We start from the raw sequence: 22,565 nt of genomic DNA, 5'->3' as shown, positions 1-22,565 counted from the left end.
GCTGACAAGTTTCACATAAAGAGAAGATGTGATTGTGACTGTTGAGTCTAGCCTGGATACTTCTTAAAGTTGCTCTTCTTTTCCTTTAATTTTAGGTTCCGAACAATTATAACGGACGATTTTTTAAAAATTTGTTTCTATTTCTAGTTCTTCCACTGTCACTCTAACAAGTTAATTGATACTCACCCACACAGCATTTAAAGAGTAGAAACAATCACAATTTACCAGCAGAAATCATGGAAATGAGGTATCTCCGTGATGTAGTAGTGTGCATTTTAATCCTTGTATTTCATGGATATTGAACTCCACTGAGTACCTACAGAATGCACCTCCTGTATTATTGCTGCTCATCCGTGATGATGGTGTGGTTTGTTTGATTATTCCACTTTACTTCTAGGTCCTCCTGGTCCCCCAGGGGTTGTAATAGTGGAGGAAATTACAGACACCACAGCAACACTCTCCTGGAGTCCTGGGGCAGACAATCACAGCCCTATCTCCCTCTACAACCTGCAAGCACGCAGTCCATTTTCTCTTGGCTGGCAGACCGTGAAAACAGGTGAGAAAAACTTTCAAACAGCACAAGTAGACTGTTCAGAACTCCTGATCATCATAATAACAACCACCGACAACTGCAGGAACAGATACTCTTAAGAGAAAAATGATAAATTAAAAACACTGATTTTTTTTTTCTTTTTTCATTCCTTTCATGTTACTTAGCAACAGCTCTCAAAGGACAACACAAAGACACCTGCCATGATGCATCTGTGACTAAGCAGAAAGCTCTCCCCTATATCCTTCAACCCGTGTCTTTGCAGGAGTACCACAGTGCCAAAAACCTAGCTGTGATTTCTGACATTAGATCCTTGATGTCTGCCATTTCTAATGGCCATATTGTATCACAAAGTCCACTTGCCATTGAGACACTGCATGTGTGCTTCAGGTTTCTGAGTGACCTACACATTTCTTTACTGTCTGCAGTTCCAGATGTGATAAGTGGTGACATGGAGTCTGCTATGGCTGTTGAACTGAACCCTTGGGTGGAGTATGAGTTCAGAGTTGTAGCAACCAACAAAATTGGGACCGGAGACCCAAGTGCACCATCACGAGTGATCAGAACCAACGAAGCAGGTAAGAAGAGTATAAAAAAGTTAATTTTCCAGGACTATCAGAAACAAGAACTATTTTAATATGGCAATAGAACTATTCTCTTCTCCCTAGTACACATCTGTGTGTTCAGTCATCGCTGTCCCAGGGTGATATTCTTTGTAATGGGGAGACAGTTTGTTTTAATTACAGGAATATGTTTTAATTTACCAAAATTTCAAATAAACCCATTCTCTGCTGTCCTCCATCTGGGCTGCCTTACTCTTCATCTTACACTTAAGCCATTGCTGCCTGCCCTCTGTCAGGCTTCCACTGTTCTTTGATTGCAGGCTGCTTCTCAGCCTCTTCACGCAACTGCTCCCAAGCAGTCTTTCCCCCTTATTCTTCACAACTTCTCTCCTTGAAGGTGCACAGAAATTTCTTCAGCAAGACAGGGAAGCTGCTTAATTTGGAATACCTTGTGGTCTAAAGTGTTTCTTTGTCATCACACTCTACCATGAACTGTTAGCGCGCTTACAGAAGTTTCATTATATTGCTAACTGGGGTGGTACTTTGGGAGCCCAGCAAAAACGTTGTATATCTTATTTGGGTCTCTTGACAATTGCAGTGGTCTTGGAAATTTTTCAGTCATTGACAGTAACTTAGGCAGAATGAAAGGAGATAAAGAAGGATTGGGAATCTGAGAAAAAATCCCTAGGCAATTAGGGACACATGTTTTAAGAGGCAGAAAAAGATAGATATAGGGTTTGAACAAAACCTTAGAAGAGAACCGTATCTCAGAACAGTTTCAGATTATTGTTTATTCTTCTTTGTTATTTAGGAGGCATAGAGAGTTTTAATTTTGTTTTTATGTTTCTTTAGCTGAGTAATTTGTAAGTAGTTTATTGATCATATTAAATAGAAGAGTGCCAAATTCAAGAATTCCACTTGAATTTGAAAGTATAACTGATTTTGTAGTTGTAAATATTCTGGACAAATACAGCAGTTGTGTTGCACTCTGTCTTCTCATTAAAGGAGATTGTAAGAATTACAAGTGGCAATACCAAAATGTGTCCACCCCTCATTCTGAAACAAAATTCTTATCCTTTAAGGTATGTTAATTTTGTGCCTCAGCTCCATAGTTCACTGGTGTGTGTATATGCAACGCATAAACATTCACAGTAGAAGGTTCAGGCTGATTTTCTTAGATTCCACAGAATCAGCTGAATAACTGGGGCTGGAGGGGATCTCAGGAGGTCTGTAGTCCAGCTTCCCATCTTCCCATTCAACACTGGGTAAACTGGCTTCAGAGCAGGTGGCTCAGGACTTTGTCCAACTGAGTCTTTGCAGCCTCCAAGGAGGGAGATTGCACAACCTTTCTGGACAACCTGTGTCAGCAGATAACTAATCTCGCTGTGATAGTTCTTTCAATGTATCCGGTCAGAACTCCCCCTATTTCAACTTATGACCAGTGTCTCTTGCCCTCCCACCCTGCATCACTATGAAGAGCTCATCTCTGTCTCCTCAATGACATCCCCATAAGCACTGGGGGCTGCTGATCCCCCAAAGCCGTCTCTGCTCCAGGCTGAACAAGCCTAGCTCCCCCAGCCTCTCCCCACAAGGCAAGTCCTCCAGCCCCACCATCCCAGTGGCCTCCTCAGAACTTGCTCTAGTTGATCAATGTCTTTCTCATTGTGGCACCCAAAACTGGATGCACTGTTTCAGATGAAGTCTAACAAACCTTTCTTCAGCTGTTTTAAGACATAATAATTTTTTTCTACTTTAAATAACTGCGTAGTTGCTAGCTGATATTAAACTTCACTGTGCAACCACAGAACTGTACTGAAGTGATTTGATTCCCATTCATGCATGTTCTTTTCCAACTCTCCCCCTCATCTTCTGCAAGCTCCCCACAGTGTGAAACTCGATAACTTTATAGCAGAAGCTTCAGGTGCTTCATATCTTGTTCCATTAAGAAAAGAAGGAGAGGAAAATGAAATTAAAAACATGAGCTACTTTTATTTCAAATTATTTAAAAAAAAAATTATTTCACCACCATTCTTCTTTCCCTGATTTTGTACCGTATTTCATTGGCAGTGCAAATTCTGCTGGACCCAAATGTTTGAATAACCTCTATTTATTCAGGAGGTACAGATTAGAGAGGACACAAACATTCTGGAAAAAGTTTACCATGTAATAGGTTGCACCCCTGGGATTATGTCCTTTCAGATTTATTAATATGTTCCCTGTTTTTGAAAGGATGGTTCAGGTTTTTAACCAACCACATGTATTTAAGCTGTGAGCAAATGTTTTCAACACAAACTGTAGTTTGAAAGTGTTAGATCTCATCTAGCTGTCATGTTTTTAGGTTCCTTCTTCTTCTTTCCCACTGTTTACCAAACAAAGGCTGTATTTACTAAAACGTATCCCTGCAACTCTAGAGAAGGTCTTTTTCATGCACATCCATTTTCAATATTCCTTTGGACAAGCATTGCAACTTCAGCTCTGTAAAAATGAATTAATAAATCAAAATAATAATAATAAGTAAAAAAAAAGTGGGAGAGTCAAAGCATGCAGCATGTGGTGTATTTTCACCTGGCGATTGGTATTAAATTCTGGGTAATGCTGCAGTATTGCTGCCATCGGAAGGAACAAAGTCTTTAACTCAAGTAGCAATGATCTGTACTCCAGTACACGGGGCTCCTCCTGATCAGCAGCACTGTCGCTGATAATAATGCAGGTCTTCTTGAATAGTAAATCGTATTTATTGAACATATTTGAACATATTAGTTCAAATAGGAAAAAGGCCACACTAGATGCTTCCTCGCACTTTCAGCTTCCCGGTTAGGAATACCTTTTTGCTACCAGAGTTACAGCTGCACAAATGTCGTGTTAGAAGGGAGTGTTTTGTAGCATGACATTGAAATCCAGACCGGTGCCAGTAAAACAACTTAACAGCCTTCAGAGAAATGGAAGCTGATGTTATTTGGTGTGCTTGCTTAACATGGCATGACAACAGCAGAAATCTGTTGTCCTCATCATCGCCTCAATTTCAAAAGTTTGGTTTCTGTTTCAGTTGTGAATGGTTGTGGGTCTTGTGGTTGGGTTTTTTTTAATAAAAAAATATATGCAGCCTCATTTCTTTATTCTATAGAGGGAGTAAGAAGACAGGAGTTACAATAAGATATAACTTCCCAATTTGTTAGAACCTGCAAAGAGTTGTAAAGTCAGAAAAATAACACAATAGACTCTGCTTTAAATAAAAAAAAACAATAAAAAACCCTGTTACACACATAATTCTTTGTAAAATAACATGCTGCTTATAATTTTTTGTGGCACTCTCGAAATGCCAGAGGCTTCATGATCTGTTTCACGCAGGCAGTCACTTTTTCCTGGTCTCCAGATACTCCTGAAGCCAAGAGCCTGTTTAGCTCTGTCCTCTGGCACAGCTCTTTCAGGGACTGGGTTAATTATCACCCTTGGTATAGTTTTCAGATGCCAAAGTCAGACACAGAAAAGCTAGTAATAGTTTTCATTGGGCTTCATACATGGTTTTGCAAATCAGCACATTAATATCTATCTTAGTGTTACCCAGTGATCTATTCTTTTTCAGGATCTCTCTATTACTAATTTTTTATCTGAAAGCTTCAAGCAAAAATCTCTATTAACATGGGCTCCAGTTCTAATATCATAGATCTCAATTATTAAAAGGCACATATGTGAAAAGACATCATATTTCAGGAAGACCATGGCATCAACCTCTCTACTCATGACCTAGGCAGAATTACCTGGCTATTGGCAGCCGTGTTACATGTGCCCCACAGGTGAAAAAAGGCAGGCTACTCCTCCACTGGGTGAAACTCCAGAAATATCGGTCTCTTAGCAGAGGGAGTGACTGTGGCTCATGTTTAAGTGAGAGCTGAGATCTACAAGGCTGAATGATAGCTGTATAGACATCCCACAGAGGCAGAAAATGTGTGATTCTGCTTCCATCGTTTTATACTTAAATGAAAATTGGCATCTGTAATGCAATGGCACAAGCTAATTTGACCGGAGACTAAAGTCTTTTTCTCTCCCCACACCTCACTTATTTTATCACTTCTTCCACAAGATTTATATTTTATATATATTTTATATTAGTCCATTATCTAAAAATACCCGTGGAAGCAATACTTGGGATGCGTAGGGAAATCAACAGAATAATAAACAGGTTTCCACTTGCTTTAATTTTCTAATTAAACCCTAATCTTGTTACTTACTTTGTATTTAGTTAACATGATTGCTTTTCATAGCTACTTTCATCGGAATGGATAATACTGCAATTTTCTGGCACATCTAACTTATAGCCAGCTGCTGCATTTCTGTCAGTTCTAGCCTTGATACATATTTTAGAGGTCCACAAGGTGAAAAGAGCCAATAACATGAATTTAAACATGTTTGGCATTCCACTAAAGCAGTCAGGCATTTGAAGCCTGGGGGCAAAGCATCAATTACATTATCTATTCATGGGGAAACATGGGGAGAGAGAAATTGAGTAAAGTTTAACCTGCTAATCATGCATGCAAACTTGATTTTATGAAGTAGCAATGTAATGCACTCTATTAGTAGCAGATTGTACACAGGCTTTATTTTTAATAAGCCCTTATTTCCATTATGTTGCCCTTATTCTCAGGTAGAATTTCTTCATAGCATAACAAGAAATGGCTCTGTCCCAGGAAAAAAGTTACCTGTTTTAGACTGGCTTTGTTTGGGGTTTTTTGTTGATGGTGTTGGTGGTGTTTTATTCATTTGTGACCTGTATAAAAGAAGTTTCAGCTTTTCCCATTATCATAGCTATTTTTGCTCTTGAAAACGTTAAGAACCTGCTGTATCTGTGATATTTGGAGATGATTACCTGGGCTAAAGCCTTTGTAGAAAATGTACTTTTCCATAGGGAAAAACAAAAGAAGAAGAGAAAGTAGACGGTAATCATTGACTGCTTGGGTATATTTAGAACAAATAGGCTACTAACATAATATTGCAGGCTCAAACTAATAGTCAATACATAGTGACAAAGAATCCAAATGTGTGTGCGACTGAAAGACATAACAGGAAAGCTAAGAAATTGGTTCTCTGGCATATGTGCCACCGCTTTTGAGATTTCAGTCCTATATGTGGTGATTTGGAGTCCCGCAGCTATGGATGACACTATTACCAGTGAATAGAACTGAATTCTATCTCCTACGAAATTACAAATATTAAAAATACAGAGTAAACGAGAACAACAGAAATGCAGATCCTGAGACCAGTTGGAGCATCCCTATTTTCCAACAGTTGAGTACAGTGCATCATGCAGTTCTGAGATGCTGGCACATTTTTCATTTTATTCCTGAACAGATGAGATGTGAAATGTTTTCCTGTGAGGGTGAGAACTCGAGGGCTGGCCTTTCACACATTGAAAGGTTTTTCACTTAACATCCCTCTGTTTTTCAGATGTGTACTGCAGGAGATATATAGATATATATAGATGTACAGGTATATAGATATATGGATATATAGATATATAGATACATAAAGGAAAACAACCAAGAAGAAAAAACTGCTGAATGTGGTGTTGCTTTGGTCCTCACATGAGGAAGTTCTGTTGAGCTGGCAAACAAATCATTTTCTACCCACTCAAACCTTTTCACAGCTAAGAAGAGTTGGTTTTCAAACTACATCTGTATCTTAAAAGATATAAAAAGTTGTAAAAGAAATAAATAACTGCAACTATTCCTTGAGCAAATGTTTTCTTAAGGACTAAAGCCAAGTTTAATAACTCATCTCCCCAAAAAGTGTAGCAATATCAACATTTTGTTTCATTTTAATTTATTTGACAAGGTGTTTCAGAATTTATACAAAAAAATATCTATGTGGAAAATATCTTCATGAATACAGGATTCAACCAGAGTAAGAAACACCATGTGATTAAAGTATAGAACTGGGATTTGGGAAATCTAGACTCAGCTGCTTATCTGAAAACTCTGTAAATTTGGTCTGCTCATGTTAACATTTCTTACTCTAAAAACTGGAGGCTGGTAAGGCTCTTTCTTACTTCTCTTTGTCCTCCCTTTATCTCACTTATTCAGATTGCAAAACTGAAGTATAGAGACTAAATCTAGCCACATGTTTCTACAGCAATACTGTAATCAGTTGTAATCTTGGTCACTAAATAGTTTTGTTCTGCACAAAAATTAAGACACACTAGAAAATGAAGAATCTGTTATTTATTTTCATAATAAAAGAGACAGAATTCAAAAAAGCCACTCGACATCTCCTTGGAAAAAAAGACAAAACAAAAACACTTTAAAATGGTTAATTAATCATGCAATTATTTTTTAAAATTTCTTTACAAGATGGGAATGTTAAAAAGAAGATTAACTGTTTTTCAAGTACTTTCAGTTTTTCCAGTGACATTTTATATTCTTTTCTATAAGGAAAGGAATCTAGAACTAGAGCCGTTTAAAGCATTTTTCAGTTCACTCACTGAAGTACAAATGGGGAGAATAAAATTGATTTTAAACAAAATGTAGATTTTCTTTATTTTCTTTAGCAAATTAAAATAATAATTTTGGATAAAAATTTAAAATCTCTGCCAACTCAAAACAAAGTATTCTGATTTGTCTTTCCAGTTTTAATTCTTCTATTTTTAAATAAAACTGAAGTAAAATACAAGTTATACCTCTTTTTAAAAAACAAATGGGTATGTTTCACTTGTTATAATGTCAAAATGAAATATTTAATAATTTTCAATATATTGCCCAAAAGCGAGTACCAAAAGTCTCTGAATGGGTTCATCTTTGCAGTCTACCAGAATCCAGTTTTCATTAAAAAACCCCAGAAAATGCATCCTCCGTGCAGAAAGGAGAGGGGAATTTTTAAAACTCTGAACCAAATACCTAATTTAAGCACATTAAAGCATAGAGCAGTTTTCAAGGTGTAGGACACAGTGGAACTCTAAAAGAAAAGCTAGCATCTACCCAAAATGTTCATGGATTCATAGCTACGGTATTACCCACCACTTCCAAAATCTTTCCAAAAGTTACATTTAAATCCAGATTTAAAATATGTAGGTGGCATTGTTAGCACTTCAGCACTTTATAACCACTGCTCCCATACACAAAACCCTCAGCAGCATCAGTTTTGTGCATACACTTTGTCCTAAACAAAAAACATTGCTTTTTATGCATATTTAGTTTGTAATGATGAGATACACAGGAATTATTAAACAATTCGCCGTGGCTTCACGTATAAGCTTTACATTTCCATATCACCTTCATTTATATTTTAATCATATTGTCCAATGTTTCATAGGGCTGCTGAGGGCTCCATTCTTCGCAACTGCTCTTAGATAGAATGTTAAAGGGGTTTTTGTTTGGTTTAGGGGAGATAAGTTTTAATAGTGTTTAATTTCCTTTTCCTTTTCAGAATATCATAGTACTTCCATGAAAATGGAGAACAAGAAACAAATCCTGCTGTTTCTGTTCAAATCAAATTCCTGGCAAAGTCATTTGAAGACTTCTGTCTGTGTGCCTTAAGCAGGGGTTTCAGCATTAACGTGTGCCAGCATACACTCATTATTTACTGTGACCCACATGTAGTCACCAGGTCTTTCAGAACACATTTTTAGTACTATTTGCTGTTCACATTACCAGAACAACAGAGATACCTGGCTTTTAGCTTCCAACCTTGCCAGTGGCTGAAGAAAAGAAGAGTTGACCTGATCGCAAAGGACTTACAGTCTAATAATAAACCAGGAGGCAAGTGAGAATAGGTAGCTGGCAAAGTGGCTAATGAGATGGCTTTGATCGGAATTACAGCCATATGAACAAGATAAACGTAGTCATATTTTATGATCCTAAGGACCAGTGCTAAGCCAAGGAGTGATTTGTTTTCTAGTAGGTGACATTCTCTCATCTCTTGTTAAATGAGATATATTAACACGGCAGAGCTCTTCCCTACTACTTGGGGTGTATTTACTCTGAAGAAACAATACTGAATTTCTCAGCTTTGATAATCACTAAAGAAAAAAGGTCCTAATATCCTTGTCCCCCCACACATAGATCTTGTGTCCGGGAGCCAAGTTTAGTCATCATACTTGCGTATTTGGTGCAAGTGCATCTCCATGAGTGTCACTGCCAAGAATTAACAACTTAAAGATTGGGAAGTCACTAATTGCATGGCAATAAACTTAGGTTATGAGTGAGTAAATTCAGATATAACACTGATATAAAGGTGATGTTCCTGAAAGAGTTGCTAACATATAACCTCTGTGCCTGGAAAAAAATACGTTCTTTTAATAGTTTTCTTCACTTAAGTTACTCATTTCAAAATGTCCTCGTCTAACTGTGTACACTCGGCTTTGCTGCAGTGCAAAGGAAATTTATTCCTTTGACACATTTATCCTTTTAATGGTTACTCATTTGAGAGTGTTTGGATGTGTGAATGCACATTTTAGTTCGATGCAAAAGAAATTCATTGTTTTGACAGTTTTATTCTTTTAACGTTTATTCGTTTAAATGGGGCTTCAGTCTGCAAAGCTGTTAACAAGAAAACTCTAGAAAGAGGCCGCTGTTGGTTAAATAAGTCCGTCATGTTACTTCAAAGGAGTACAGCATACTCTCTCATCAGTAACATGGCACCTACATAAAAACTTCATTTATCTTTATAACTTAACCAAAAATATCTTAGAAAAGCAAGAGAAAAATTTAAAGGTTTAAATATGCTCCATTAGAGATGGCATTATAATTTTTGCATATTAATTAACTGGCAGGTAATTCTTCATCAGTAACATGGCACCTACATAAAAACTTCATTTATCTTTATAACTTAACCAAAAATATCTTAGAAAAGCAGGAGAAAAATGGGTGCTAAATTTAAACCATATTTAAAGGTTTAAATATGCTCCATTAGACATGGCATTATAATTTTCGCATATTAATTAACTGGCAGATGATTCTTCATCTGCATCTTTTCACTGTAGAACATTCAACCCAGTGTTACACGCTGATTGTTTTTATTCTTTTTTTTTTTTTTTTTTTAATTTAACCAGAGGACAATTCCTCACCATTCAGTGTTGTATAATTCTGTTTCTGAAAGGAAAAGTTGAGTAACTTTTTGCCATGAAAGATTAGATCTTAATTTAAACTAGTTCATATCTTCCCAGTGTTTAGACAGTTATCTTTGGACGGGATGAACCATCCCAAAGCTCTGCATTCACTGCATTCCTCTACATCCAGGAAGGAAGGAAGGAAGGAAGGAAGAAAAGATTCAAAGGCTTCATGTTTGCTAGATGAATCCAGCTTTATCGGAGAGATGTTTCACACATTAGAACTCTCCCCTATCAATCTGCTAAGAACCACAGATAAAAGGGCTCTTACTTCATTTACAACAGTGTAATCAGAAGAAATTCATAAGCTTTGTGATTTTGCATCATTTATGAGAAAAAAAAGAATTGGGCTTATGTTCTTTAAAGGGGAGTTCAGAGTTCAAAACAACACTACACAGATGAATTCCGAAATTTTATGTGAACTTCCAGGATCTAGTAAAAACTGTACTTTCATTGAACTTAAGCTGTTAATGATCAACACGGGAAATAGAGAGGACTGTGTACATTTATTTAGATTTATTTTTCTTTATATACTTCAAAGGCATAGTGCTACTCAATAAATAAGCTATGCAATGCAATAAAACAGCATGCAATAAGGCCTTAATAGTTAATGACTTACGGTACATTTCTACCAATGACCTATGTACTGCTGTAAGGAAGAAAAGAGAAAGTTTATATCTTAGGACATATTTAATTAAATAAAGAATGCAAGCATTACATGCTCACAGCAAATGAACTCAAGATATTAGTCATTTTAGAGCTTCATTAGAGGCACTAAGTAAGAGAAAAGAAATTATACAATTCCAAGGGAACAATTAAGATTTCTGAAGTTTTACAAAATATGATAACCCAATTCACACTGATGATGATAGTTATCATTTCTTCCAAAGAATTTCATCTATTCCTTGTATGTGCTTTTAAAGACATAGTGTTGGTCTCAGTTTCTAAAGAATTGTGGGTAGGGCTGCTTCAAGCATTTTGCAAGAAATTATAAGGAATGTTTAAGGATGGTTACTTTAAAATTTCTGAAAATTTGCTTCCTGGTAAAGCATACAAGAATAGATTTATAAGAACTAAAACATTCTAAATCATTAATGACCTGGGAAATAGTAGAAACATATTATTTATGTCCTAAGATTTTACCTGAAGTCTGAAATATGTCAGGTTCCCTGGCATTTGATTTTGACTTGTCTATTCTAAAAATACAAATGTTAACAAGTTAATTTTTGTTTTATCTCTTAGATGATCTGTACACTGAAATTTTGACTAATCTGCAGAAGACATAGTGCTTAAGCAGCTTTTTATTCCAATGTTATTTTTCTTCTCAGCTTATATTTTGTCTGAGTTTACCAGCTTGACTGTGGAATTCTCTGAAATGAAACTTGGGCAAATTTTCTTTACCACAGAGTGCTCTGTTTGTTATTTCTCTTCTGATTTAACAGTCTCATGTCTTCTGCAGAAACTTATTACTATGGGGAAAACTTCAATAACTTGGACATTCTGTTTTGGTTCTTTTTTTTTCCTTTTTGCTCACAGTTCCAAAGACACCTCCAGCTAATGTAAGTGGCAGAAGTGGAAGGCGACATGAATTAGTAATAGCATGGGAGGTAAGGGACTTTTCTGATTAAAGGTTTTGTTTCATGTTTACTTCTTTGAGGGCAAAGTAAAGAGTACTGTACTGGGGTTTCCTTACAGCAAATCTTGGCAAGACATGAACACAAAATACTGTTCTTTAGATATGTTCTACAGTTTCAAAGTACTGTACATTTTCATATGGTTTGAGTAGAGAGCATTATGGTGAATCTAACCCACCTAGCAGCAGCTCCAAAGTTGTGCTAATTTGTCGGTCTTTTCTGCCTGATCTATTTCTTGGGTTGATTTGACTTCTCTGGGTCTTATGTAAATTCTACACCAGATAAAATAATAATTAAGGGAAGAGAAAGAAAGCTTTGTAACTTGTTTTAAACTTAAATTAAGAGAGAATTTCTTTTAAGTATTTCATAAAAATATAAAACTAAAGACCTGAAATAGATCTTTCATTTGAGAAGATATTTGTGATGCAAGATGCAACACAAATGTATGACCATGCCAGTGGGGAACTGGAGCAGTGGGAATCATAGAATCATAGAATAGTTTGGGTTGGAAGGGACCTTTAAAGGTCAGCTAGTCCAATGCCCTGGCAGTGAGCAGGGACATCTTCAACTAGACCAGGTTGCTCAGAGCCCCGTCCAACCTGGCCTGGAATGTGTCCAGGGATGGGACATCTACCACCTCTCCAGGCAACCTGTGCCCATGGTTCACCACCCTCACTGTCAAAAATTTCTTCCTTAGATCTAGTCTGAATCTTCCCTTTTTTAGTTTAAAACTGTTAGCCTTTGTCCTATTGCAACAGACCCTGCTAAAAAGTCGATCCCCATCTTTCTTAGAAGCCCCCTTTAAGTACTGGAAGGCTGCAGTAAGGTCTCCCCGGAGCCTTCTCTTCTCCAGGCTGAACAACCCCAACTCTCTCTCAGCCTGTCCTCACAGCAGAGCTGTTCCAGCCCTCTGAGCATTTTTGTGGCCTCCTCTGGACCTGCTCCAACAGGTCCATGTCTTTCCTGTGCTGAGGGCTCCAGAGCTGGACGCAGGACTCCAGCTGGGGTCTCACCAGAGCAGAGGGGCAGAATCATCTCCCTCGACCTGCTGGCCATGCTGATTTGGATGCAGCCCAGGATATGGTTGACCTTCTGGGCTGCGAGCGCATGTTGCTGGCTCATGTCCAGCTTTTCATCCACCAGTACCCCCAAGTCCTTCTCAGCAGGGCTACTCTCCATCCCTTCATCCCCCAGCCTGTATTGATACTGGAGGTTTGACCCAACCTTAGGAGGTTCACATGGGCACATTCCTCGAGTTTGTAAATAACACAATAAATAATACAATAGAACAGAAACTTTTCTTGAGGAGTTTTCAAAACTTCTAGAGTCACCATTAAGAGTTTCAGATTCAGAAAATGTACATACGAATATATATAGGTATATATACACACGTATATTTAAAAAATACACCAAGAAAAATTCTATCAAATAAAGACATGGGCTTTTAATGAAAAAATTTTTAGCCTATCCAACTTGAGGAGAAATTCAGAGACTGAGAGACACACAGAATTCTAACTGCTTAAAATGGCAAATTTTAGGACATCTGTAGAGACTGTCTTCTGTTGGCATGTCTATCTTTCCCAACACCAGCTACCTGAGACACCTGAGACAAACCTGATTTTTGTTTGCTTATAACTGTCAAACTATAAACAACAGCATCTTTCCTATTGGGAGATGGGCTTCCGAAGGATGGATAGAAGATGGTATCTGCAAGTGAGGTGCCCGGTAATGAAACATTCACTTGCAATGTGGAGGGGAGAGGATTTGGTGTCCCCTGTGCCCCTGGTCTGATTCATGTGTTCATTAACTGTAGATCTAAGATGGGCACATCAAGAGAGGGTTTAGACACCTTTTTTTCAGCATTTCCCATAGGCCTAATATGCTGACAGCTGTTAAACATAACCTAATTCCTAAACTAGTCCATTGACTTTATAAGAAATGTGGGCAGTAAATTAGCATGAAAAATTCCATTCCTTAAGCTGGACATATAAGATGTAGCTTTTGCAGTGCTCAGCCTTTCAACAGCTAAATCCCTTTGCTGACTGCCTGCTTATGGCAGATGTGTCCCAGTTTAAGTGGCTAATTTCACAGATCTTCTTTGAAGACAAAAGCAAATGAGAATTTTCTTTTTTTCACCAAGACTGTTTGAAAGTTAGGACAAATAGATTTATTACATTATACCTTAAGTCTCAAACTGAACCCTAGACTTAAATCCCTAAGACTTGACTACCCCATTTGGATAGAAAAATTAGACAGACTGGCACACCTGAGAGAGTGCCACTGTTGTAAGCTCACATCATATTTTAGGAACCCTTAACAATAATTTGCTCTATATTTTAACAAGGTCACTGGAAGGGGCTATTCCACTAATAGACTGATGGTTAAAGCATTAACCACAAAGTGTGAGATAAAAAAAAATAATCTTTCTGAGCCCAAGAGTTTATTCAGTCCTAGGACAGTGACCTAACTATGGTGATTAGGTGAAGAAACTCTTCCAAGTTTCCTCTTCAGAAGTAATTGTCCCTATGTGTCCCCAGGAATGATAAGTAAAATCCTATAATGTAACTGTAAAGGATGACCCTCACACAAGCAGCCAGATTATGGTTAGCCACTGAGTGACTGCTTTCTAAATTAGTGAAACCTTATCTGACCATTACCTGAACTTTATTTTTTAGCCAGTGTCAGAAGAGTTTCAGAATGGAGAAGGATTTGGATATATTGTAGCCTTCAGACCCAATGGAACTCGTGGCTGGAAGGAAAAAATGGTCACATCTTCAGATGCCTCAAAGTTCATCTACAGAGATGAAAGTGTGCCACCTCTGACTCCTTTTGAGGTGAAAGTTGGTGTTTACAACAACAAAGGAGATGGTCCCTTCAGCCCTATTGTGGTCATCTGCTCAGCTGAAGGAGGTCGGTTCAACATTAAGTTGACTTGTATATTATGAACTATGTTAAGCTATTTTTATATATTATGTCCTATTACACCATGCTTTTTCAATCTTAACTTTCAAAATTCTTTGCAGAAGTGTTAAGTAACACTAAGCATGTTTTGCAGAGGAGGTGAACTAACTTGCCAAGGTTACCCAGAAAGCAAGTGACAAAGTTTAGGAATAAACTTCAAACTATATCTGTCCTAACCAAACAAATCTCTTTTAATGAAGGTTCATCCTTAATATGAAATCCGTAGTCTTAACTTTAAGCTGGATTGCTCCAACAATGAGCAAAGAAAGGCTGATGTTTTCTAATGATTCTGAGGTTCCTGATATTTTTTTTTTATGAGCTAATCAGACAACAGTTCAAAGACTAAATAACTCCACTTATGAATGTTCATTTCTTGGTTTATGGATACTAAAAGTGCACAGAATGCAATTTTGTTCTTATTTTTAATTTTTCTATTATTTTCTCTCTTTTTTAGTTAATTATTAGAAATTTTCTGAATTTATGTTAATGTCCAAACATTCAATGTGAATTATATGAATAGTTCAACAGATCAAATGAAAACTATTATGTCAACTTGATGTAACTCTCAACAGCATTTTGTGAAAGACTAATTTGTACTTGTAAAAGAAGTTGTTCTGTATTGACAACAGCCAGTGTGTAGAAATTTCCATACACACAAAAGGTAAGTAAATGTTACCCACGGGAATATTTTGAGCAGCTCCATTACTGCAAGTCATATTCTTCAGTTCTTCTTTACCATAGTATCTTTGAGTTATCCTACTGTGTCTTGTTAAGAGAATAATATAAGTATAGTCCTAGTACAGATGGTACTAGTACAGAATTTCATACTATCTCTACAAAAATGTAGTGTGAAGATAATGGTATTTCATGTGAAGCTGAAAAATATAGAATGTTATTCCATATTAGCCCACAATAAATGTGTAATTTTGGAGCCATGATATAGCAGAGATTATCTACTACTGTTCTCTCACAGTAGTTACAGGAGTTGGAGTTGCTGTTTTTGCTAAAAGCAGTTCCAGTAATTTGTTTGTGTTCCACTGTTTGGATCAGCATTACAACGTATTCATATTATTATAAAAACAATTACATCTTAAAATGTAAATTTGCCCAGTACAACTTGGACATTTTCGCAGTTGAATTCCCTGTTCCTCAACGGAAAATGATACTGTGAGACTGATGGTGATGTTTTTATTATTTAACAATTTCATACTCTAATCACAAAGTTCAATTAAAATAGAGTTTTGTAAGGGAATGGAGGCAAAATCTGAATGGATTTTTTTATGAAATAGCAAAAGCTATTTTAGCAAAAACTGAATGCTGAATTGTTACAAGTAAGTAGTCCTTTGCTTGTTATTTGTACAAGACTGGAAACGGAATAAACTGTAATATATAAAGAAATTTTCTAACATTTCCTTTAAATTATGAAATTTACAGATGGTCTGAATAAAATTATTAAAATCAACTTCCTCTCTATGCTCCCAGACACTATATCTAGAAACCAACTTTTTTGATTATAATTCAGTTACATGAAAGTACTTACCCATCACAGCTTTGTTAATTCAGTCTCTGTACGTGTCTGTACAATAGACTTTCCTTTGGTAAGAGAAATTCTATGGGGCTAAATACTTTATAAGACTTATACTTGCAGAAAAAACATGAGAAGTTGTGACAATATAATGCAAAATTAATCTATAAAAAACTTTTCTCCAGAATAACCCTGAGTGATACGCTGAAAATTTAAAGGAACAACGAAACAGTTTATAACAGATAAGTTCTGGGCAATATGGAGACTGAAGACAATAGACATTTCAGCTTGCTATGAAAAAAGGGGGAATTGGTTTCGAAAGAGGCATGGACTACACTTCAGGAGCTAAACAACTGAAGGCACATTTTCCCAAGGATTTGTATTGAAGAGGAGATCTTGAATAAAGATTGACAATACAATACATTATGGTCCTATGGCTGATCCAGTAAACCCTTAACTTACTTGCTTTCATCACACACTCAATTCACTGCTCTGCAAACATCTAGAATAAGGGTCTAGAATAAAATTATTAAAAGTTAAGAAAACTTCATGTTACATATTAAAAGCTTTCCCACATATACAGATGGATCTACAATTGTTTACTGGCATAACAAATTAGTGTAAGGAAGTCTAAATCCTGTTGCTTCTACTAAGTACACAGGAGAAAAACAAGAGTTTGCATAAGACAGGTTCTGGACAAAGAAGAAATTTATTAAGAATGAGTACATCTCTCTTCTGTATGACTGTGACTGCATATTGCAAACTCTCTGATCTACATTCAGAGGCCATTTGGCTCTGAATGTAGACCTGAATGTAAAGGCTCTGAGTGGCAAACAGCTTGGCAGGTGGTATTGAGTAAGGTGTTCCCCTCTGTGAACACAACTGACTGTGCTCTGATTATGTGAAGTGTCTGACTGAGGCAAAAACCTTAAAAAATTACCTTCCAGTGAGTAAAGAATCTAAGAAAACATGAGCAAAACACTGAATGCTTTTTCATAACTAAATATTTATTTCTACCTCTAAGTCAGATATTCAGAAAATAATATGATACCAATGGCTACTGAGGGATCCATGGTGGTGATAATCCGAAGTTGAAGGGGACAAAAAACCTGACTGGTTATAGATGTTTTAAGACTTTCCTTCTCCTTCATTGGCCTTTTGGCTTCATAGGAAACATTGCCAGGATATAGCTCATGGGAGAAACGATCTAGGAGCTAAAGAAGCAGATGAATGTAACGGAGGAATACAGAATAGAAAGGAGAAGCAGATAAAAAGGTTGTACAAAACTAGCTGGATAACCCAGGAGGGAAAAAAGCAAATGTGACTCTCTAGAAAAAATGGCTTAATGCAGTAGAAGAGTTTGAAGGAGGAGTCTTTCCTGGAGACCTTAGGAAAGGAAAAAAGCAAACAATGAAGGAGAGAAGAAGAAAGGTCAGATGATTTAGTGAAGTAAAAGAGACGATGAGAGCCAGGGACCAGTCCTGAAGAGGGAATGAGGATGATACACAGGACAGAAAAAAAAGTTGCACAATTACCTTCATAAGAAGGCAGAACGGAAGGACAAAATAGACCTGTTCCAGTACCAGGGAAAGGCGAGCCTGGAACTTTCATAGAGGAACCCTTTAATAAGAGAAAGAGACGCCAGAGCACGTGCAAGCACAGAAAGTCAGGCTGCCTGCCGTAAGAAAGGTTGCAACGTGCAGACCTGGGGCTGTAAAGGAGCGTGAACAGAGCAGGGAGAAATCTTCTGACTGTGTTTTCTGCCAGGAAACTAATGGTACCAGATTCATGCTAGAACGTACTGAAACAAAGCACTGAACTTCAGTGCAGGCACAGATGGTTTTGATCCATAGAGAATAAAAATTAAAAGACACAAGATACTGAAAATAAAACAATGAGCAAAAGCAGTATTAAGCATGGTTTGTTATAACATTTATATATTTTTTTGGAGATGAGTCTTGATGACTAGATTCCACTTAAACACTGAGGGGCTAAGAATGCTAAGATCACTACTTTCAGTATCAGGGAAATCCTATGCAATCTCTATGTGTCATTTTAATTCTCTGGAAGAGGAAAACTGGGAAAATCAGAAATGTAGCAATGGAGAAAGAAATATGAGAGTGTAAACATATGATTGCAAGATGGCAAAGGCTGTACCGGTAAGAATGATGGCCAGATAGGCTTGCTTTAGCAGGCACGACTAGACAAAGTATGAGCTACGTAAGAAAGACAAAATAAAAGTAAAAATGTTTGGATGACATAACATGATGATGTGATAACTATCAGGAAATACAAAACCAGTGTTTGGATAAAACAGAATATCCTTGGGTTCCATGTCATTTCGGAGAAGGAGAATTAAAGAAACTGGGAGTCGAGCTAGAGGTCAGCTGCTGATGGCCCTGATAAATCTGGATGCTGAGAAAGACCTTTCTAATTTTAGATAAATATTACAGGGCACATTATGACAGTGTAGCTGTTCAGAGTGTTTGGATAGTAAATATGACTAATGACCGTGTTCTGGCTATGATAATTAGCAGATTCTTTATCCAGTACTGACTAACTGAGAAGAAATGATGGAACTATAGTCTTGTTTTAATGAATAATTAAGACACTATAGAAAAGCTGATCATAACAAATAACAGTGGAACAAGTCATCATTAAATAACATGAAATTATTGAATAAACTGGAATTAACAGCTAATTTCTAGTCTCAATGACTAGAAATTAAAGTGTTTTGGAATGTCTGTGAGACAAAGGTGTAAAATCTACCTGGAGTTTATACTGCAAGAAGCGGTGCATTTCTAAGGCACTACCTTACATCTAAGGATCTAGAGACGTGCCCACTAAAAGATATTCAGAATAAGTAAAAAACATATGTGATAAAATCCAAATAATGAAAAGGAGAAGAATAACACAAGTATTGCCAAATATTAAGGTGAAAAAAAGCTTTTAAAAATTTAGGGAATTAAAGAAAGCAGGGAAAAATGTGAAATAAAGTTTTAAATAAATAAATTTGTAAAATAAAGTATTGATATTAAAGATAATCAAGGAATGGACCAAAAATAATGAATTACTTTAACATTTATTTTTAATAAAAAAGGTGATATAGTCAGCATAGCTAATAATGTGAAAGTCTGACAATTTTTACATCTAACGTGAAGACTTCTGGTATTGTCCAGTGCTCAGAAATTCAACCCTCTCCAATTTAAGCAATGCATAACTTGCTGCTCAAAGGTACTATAAATGAAATTTAATCACTTTTTCTATTCATGACTGCCATGGATGATGGGAGCTAGTCCCCTTTATATGCTCAAGGATCTGGGGCGAGATCTTTTCTATCCCAAAATGATGAAAACAAAGAACAGCTAGCAAAAAATTAATTTTGTTAATCTATCAAGAAAAAAATAAAAATATTTCTATATAAGTGCAGAAAAAAATACCTTTACCACTAGACTGGTGAAATGCTTGCAAGGTGACTGGCAGAATTTCTTAACAATTGGTCTTGGATCATAGATATATTTAATTTTCATAATGCTGATAGAAGAGCTGGTTATGATATTGCCGTCATTGCAACTTCAAGATGCACTGACAATATAGGGAAAAATCTGAACTATACATAGGAAAAATGTGAATTAGATGACTGGAGGCAAAGGAACATGGGTGATATACAAGTGTTAGGTCAAGTATATAAGGAGTAGTAACAAGCCAGTCCATTACAAAATAGGAACCTAATAGCTAGAACCTACACACAAGAAAGACTCAAATGTTTTAATTTGTATCGAGGCATCATTCTGATGAAACTATCACAAAGCTTTACTAAAATCTTACCTACAGTTCTGGTTGCTCATGCTCAACAAAGAACTCAAGCTGACACAGGTTCAAAGGACTAACAAGATCATCAACAAATGAGTAAAAACTAGAAGAGCTTGTTTCTTTTGTTCTAGTAAAAAAGGCTGAGTTTGGATAAGATGCTCTCTGCAACAGGGCAGTTATTGGGGATGGTGAATAGCTTTTAAAGGTAAAGGACAATGATGCTACTTTTTTTTTTTTCCCTCCAAATAAAACAAGCCAGCCATTCTTTATCCTTGAAGCCAGCTGGCCAAAAAGAGTTCACATCTGCACACTTGAACACTGTCCCTCTCCAGATTGTGGAGACTGCATCCCTACACCTGCTGGGTACCATCCCTGGCCAGGCACCAGCATACTTCTGGGCATATTTTGGGGCAGCACTAATTGGCCAGAGTCAATACTTCACCATGGATCATGCTAACTATTTCATGCTATGGACAACTGCATGTCCATGCTCAGGCTGGTGCCTTGTCTCGCTGTCCCTGTAGTTTACAAGTACAGACACAGCCTATCAGCACAAGAATAAACACGAATTAGAATACATGCAGTATAGAAATAGGTAAGAATATAAAAGGAAATAAGAATAAGCTTCTGGGAGAAAGAGGGAACCCAAGTGGTTTCAAGATGAGTTAGGTCTTTTACAAAGGGTTTTTTTTTTTAATGATTGCCAAAATGGGAGATACAGAATCAGTTTTGTTAGTTTCAGTATCTATCTTCTCCTTCAGGCACCTGATGAAATTGTCTTCACAAAAATTGAAAGTTCTATAATTTTGATAAACAGTGTAGTGAATGCTACTAAAAACTCCTAGATACGAAAAAGAGAGCCCTGAGCAGTACAAAGTAAAGCCTGCAGACTCTCAGTCTTGCTGTTTAAAACCTCCTGAGGGACCCCAGGTGCACTTCCGTAATACATACAAGATGTAATGATACAGCACTGAGCTTTTGTTCTTGCTTTGTATGGATTTGTACTAATTCACTGAGCCAATGGAGAACCAAATCTCTCAGATATCTGAAAGGCAAAGGGCCATATAACGGCCTTTGCAATTTTGTTCCTGCATAACTTTAAGAAGGTTTGCAGCAGGCTGGCTACTGGATGATGTGGTGTTAGACATGACACTGCAGAGTGAAGGATTGTTCTGGTTAGGCCCACCTCCCCTCGTTTCTCACCCTGAGCCCTTATTTAAACCAGCAAACAAATTACCCTTTCCTTTTCATTTAGAGGAAAGAATATGCAATTGCACACTTTTAAATACAGTCTTCATGTCTTTAATTAAAATCTTACATTCATGAAGTGAAGTCTTGTGGTTCATTTCATACCTAAAGCTGAGCTCCTTGGTGTTTAGGTGAACCTGAAAATTAATAAATTTACAACATATTAGCTGTAAATTACAGTGGGTTATTTCCTGTTCCTGCCAGCTGACCCATCTGGATTAGAACCTCTAAAAGTTCAGCTATAGCTGTCTCCACTGGCTTTTTAAAGAATGAAATCACAATCCTGACATGTAAGAGTTTATTAAGCATTCATTTGATTAATGCCATTAGCCCCCATGGGAAGTCAAACGTGCAAACGATACAATAGCACATTCCCCTCCTCACGTGCTGAGGATAACTGTGGCTGCCACGTCACTTGGTGCAAGTGAACCATTCTTCCGAACTTTTAATTTAACAAAGCCTGAATTTTATCCATAAGCTTGTCTGGCTTCTACTCACGTTTCGAGGTGAGCGAGCCGTGTGTAGGTAACATGTAGGTCAAGCCTCCATGGAATAAGGCAGCTCCTTATTCCCACATGACACTCCACTGCGTAACAAATCTGGGATATTCCATGGAGAAGGGAGACCTGCAGCAAGATGTATACCCTGAGCAAGTGTGCAGGAGAACAACACTACAGGACTAGTCTTCAGAAGCTCTACCTGATGATAAAATTAATTACCACTAAATAAAAGAAGTCCAGGTCAGACGTCAGCACTGCAGGCCTGAAAGCTGCTTCACTGCTAGCTCATTTCCTCACTCTTCTAATTTTTCTCTGTTTTAAGGTCCTCTGCAAAGACATTGGTCAGAGAGAAGGTGAAAATAGAAAGGACTTGAGAAAGAGCGAGAAGTCCAATGGCCTGTCCAGGAAACAAATCAGTCATCTCATTTTGGGAGTTTTGGAAATCAGACATCTTTTCCTTTTCTAGCACAAGATTCTGGAGGAAGTCTCATCCTGCAGGCAGCCATGCCACCACAGATCTGGTGGAGTCCCCAAACCAGGGACACACTTCAAACAAACAGTCCGAGAGGTGGAGCTGAGCGTAATGTCTCTTGGCTTTTCTCAGAAATGGAAACAGTTTACTGGGTGTCCCCTGATTTGGAAGATACTCCCTGGGGCTATTTCCAGCAAGGGAG

At 37.2% G+C, this 22,565-nt stretch overlaps 1 protein-coding gene across 1 annotated transcript in view; it reads left to right on the top strand.

The window, feature by feature from the left end:
* The window catches only part of LOC104627562 (contactin-5), a gene marked incomplete at both ends in the record, with an annotated part of 50,661 nt that overhangs the window by 13,945 nt on the left and 14,151 nt on the right, over window positions 1-22,565 (top strand). Inside the window, 4 exons of the mRNA XM_010295864.1 lie at window positions 398-556; window positions 979-1,128; window positions 11,747-11,817; window positions 14,520-14,754. Of these exons, the coding sequence (XP_010294166.1) occupies window positions 398-556; window positions 979-1,128; window positions 11,747-11,817; window positions 14,520-14,754 (615 nt within the window). The remainder of the gene's footprint in view (window positions 1-397; window positions 557-978; window positions 1,129-11,746; window positions 11,818-14,519; window positions 14,755-22,565) is intronic.

Source organism: Phaethon lepturus, unplaced genomic scaffold (assembly GCF_000687285.1).
Source record: "Phaethon lepturus isolate BGI_N335 unplaced genomic scaffold, ASM68728v1 scaffold13701, whole genome shotgun sequence".
NCBI lineage: Eukaryota > Metazoa > Chordata > Aves > Phaethontiformes > Phaethontidae > Phaethon > Phaethon lepturus.
The sequence above is the reverse complement of the archived record's forward strand: the minus strand, read 5'-3'. Positions and strand labels throughout refer to the sequence as shown.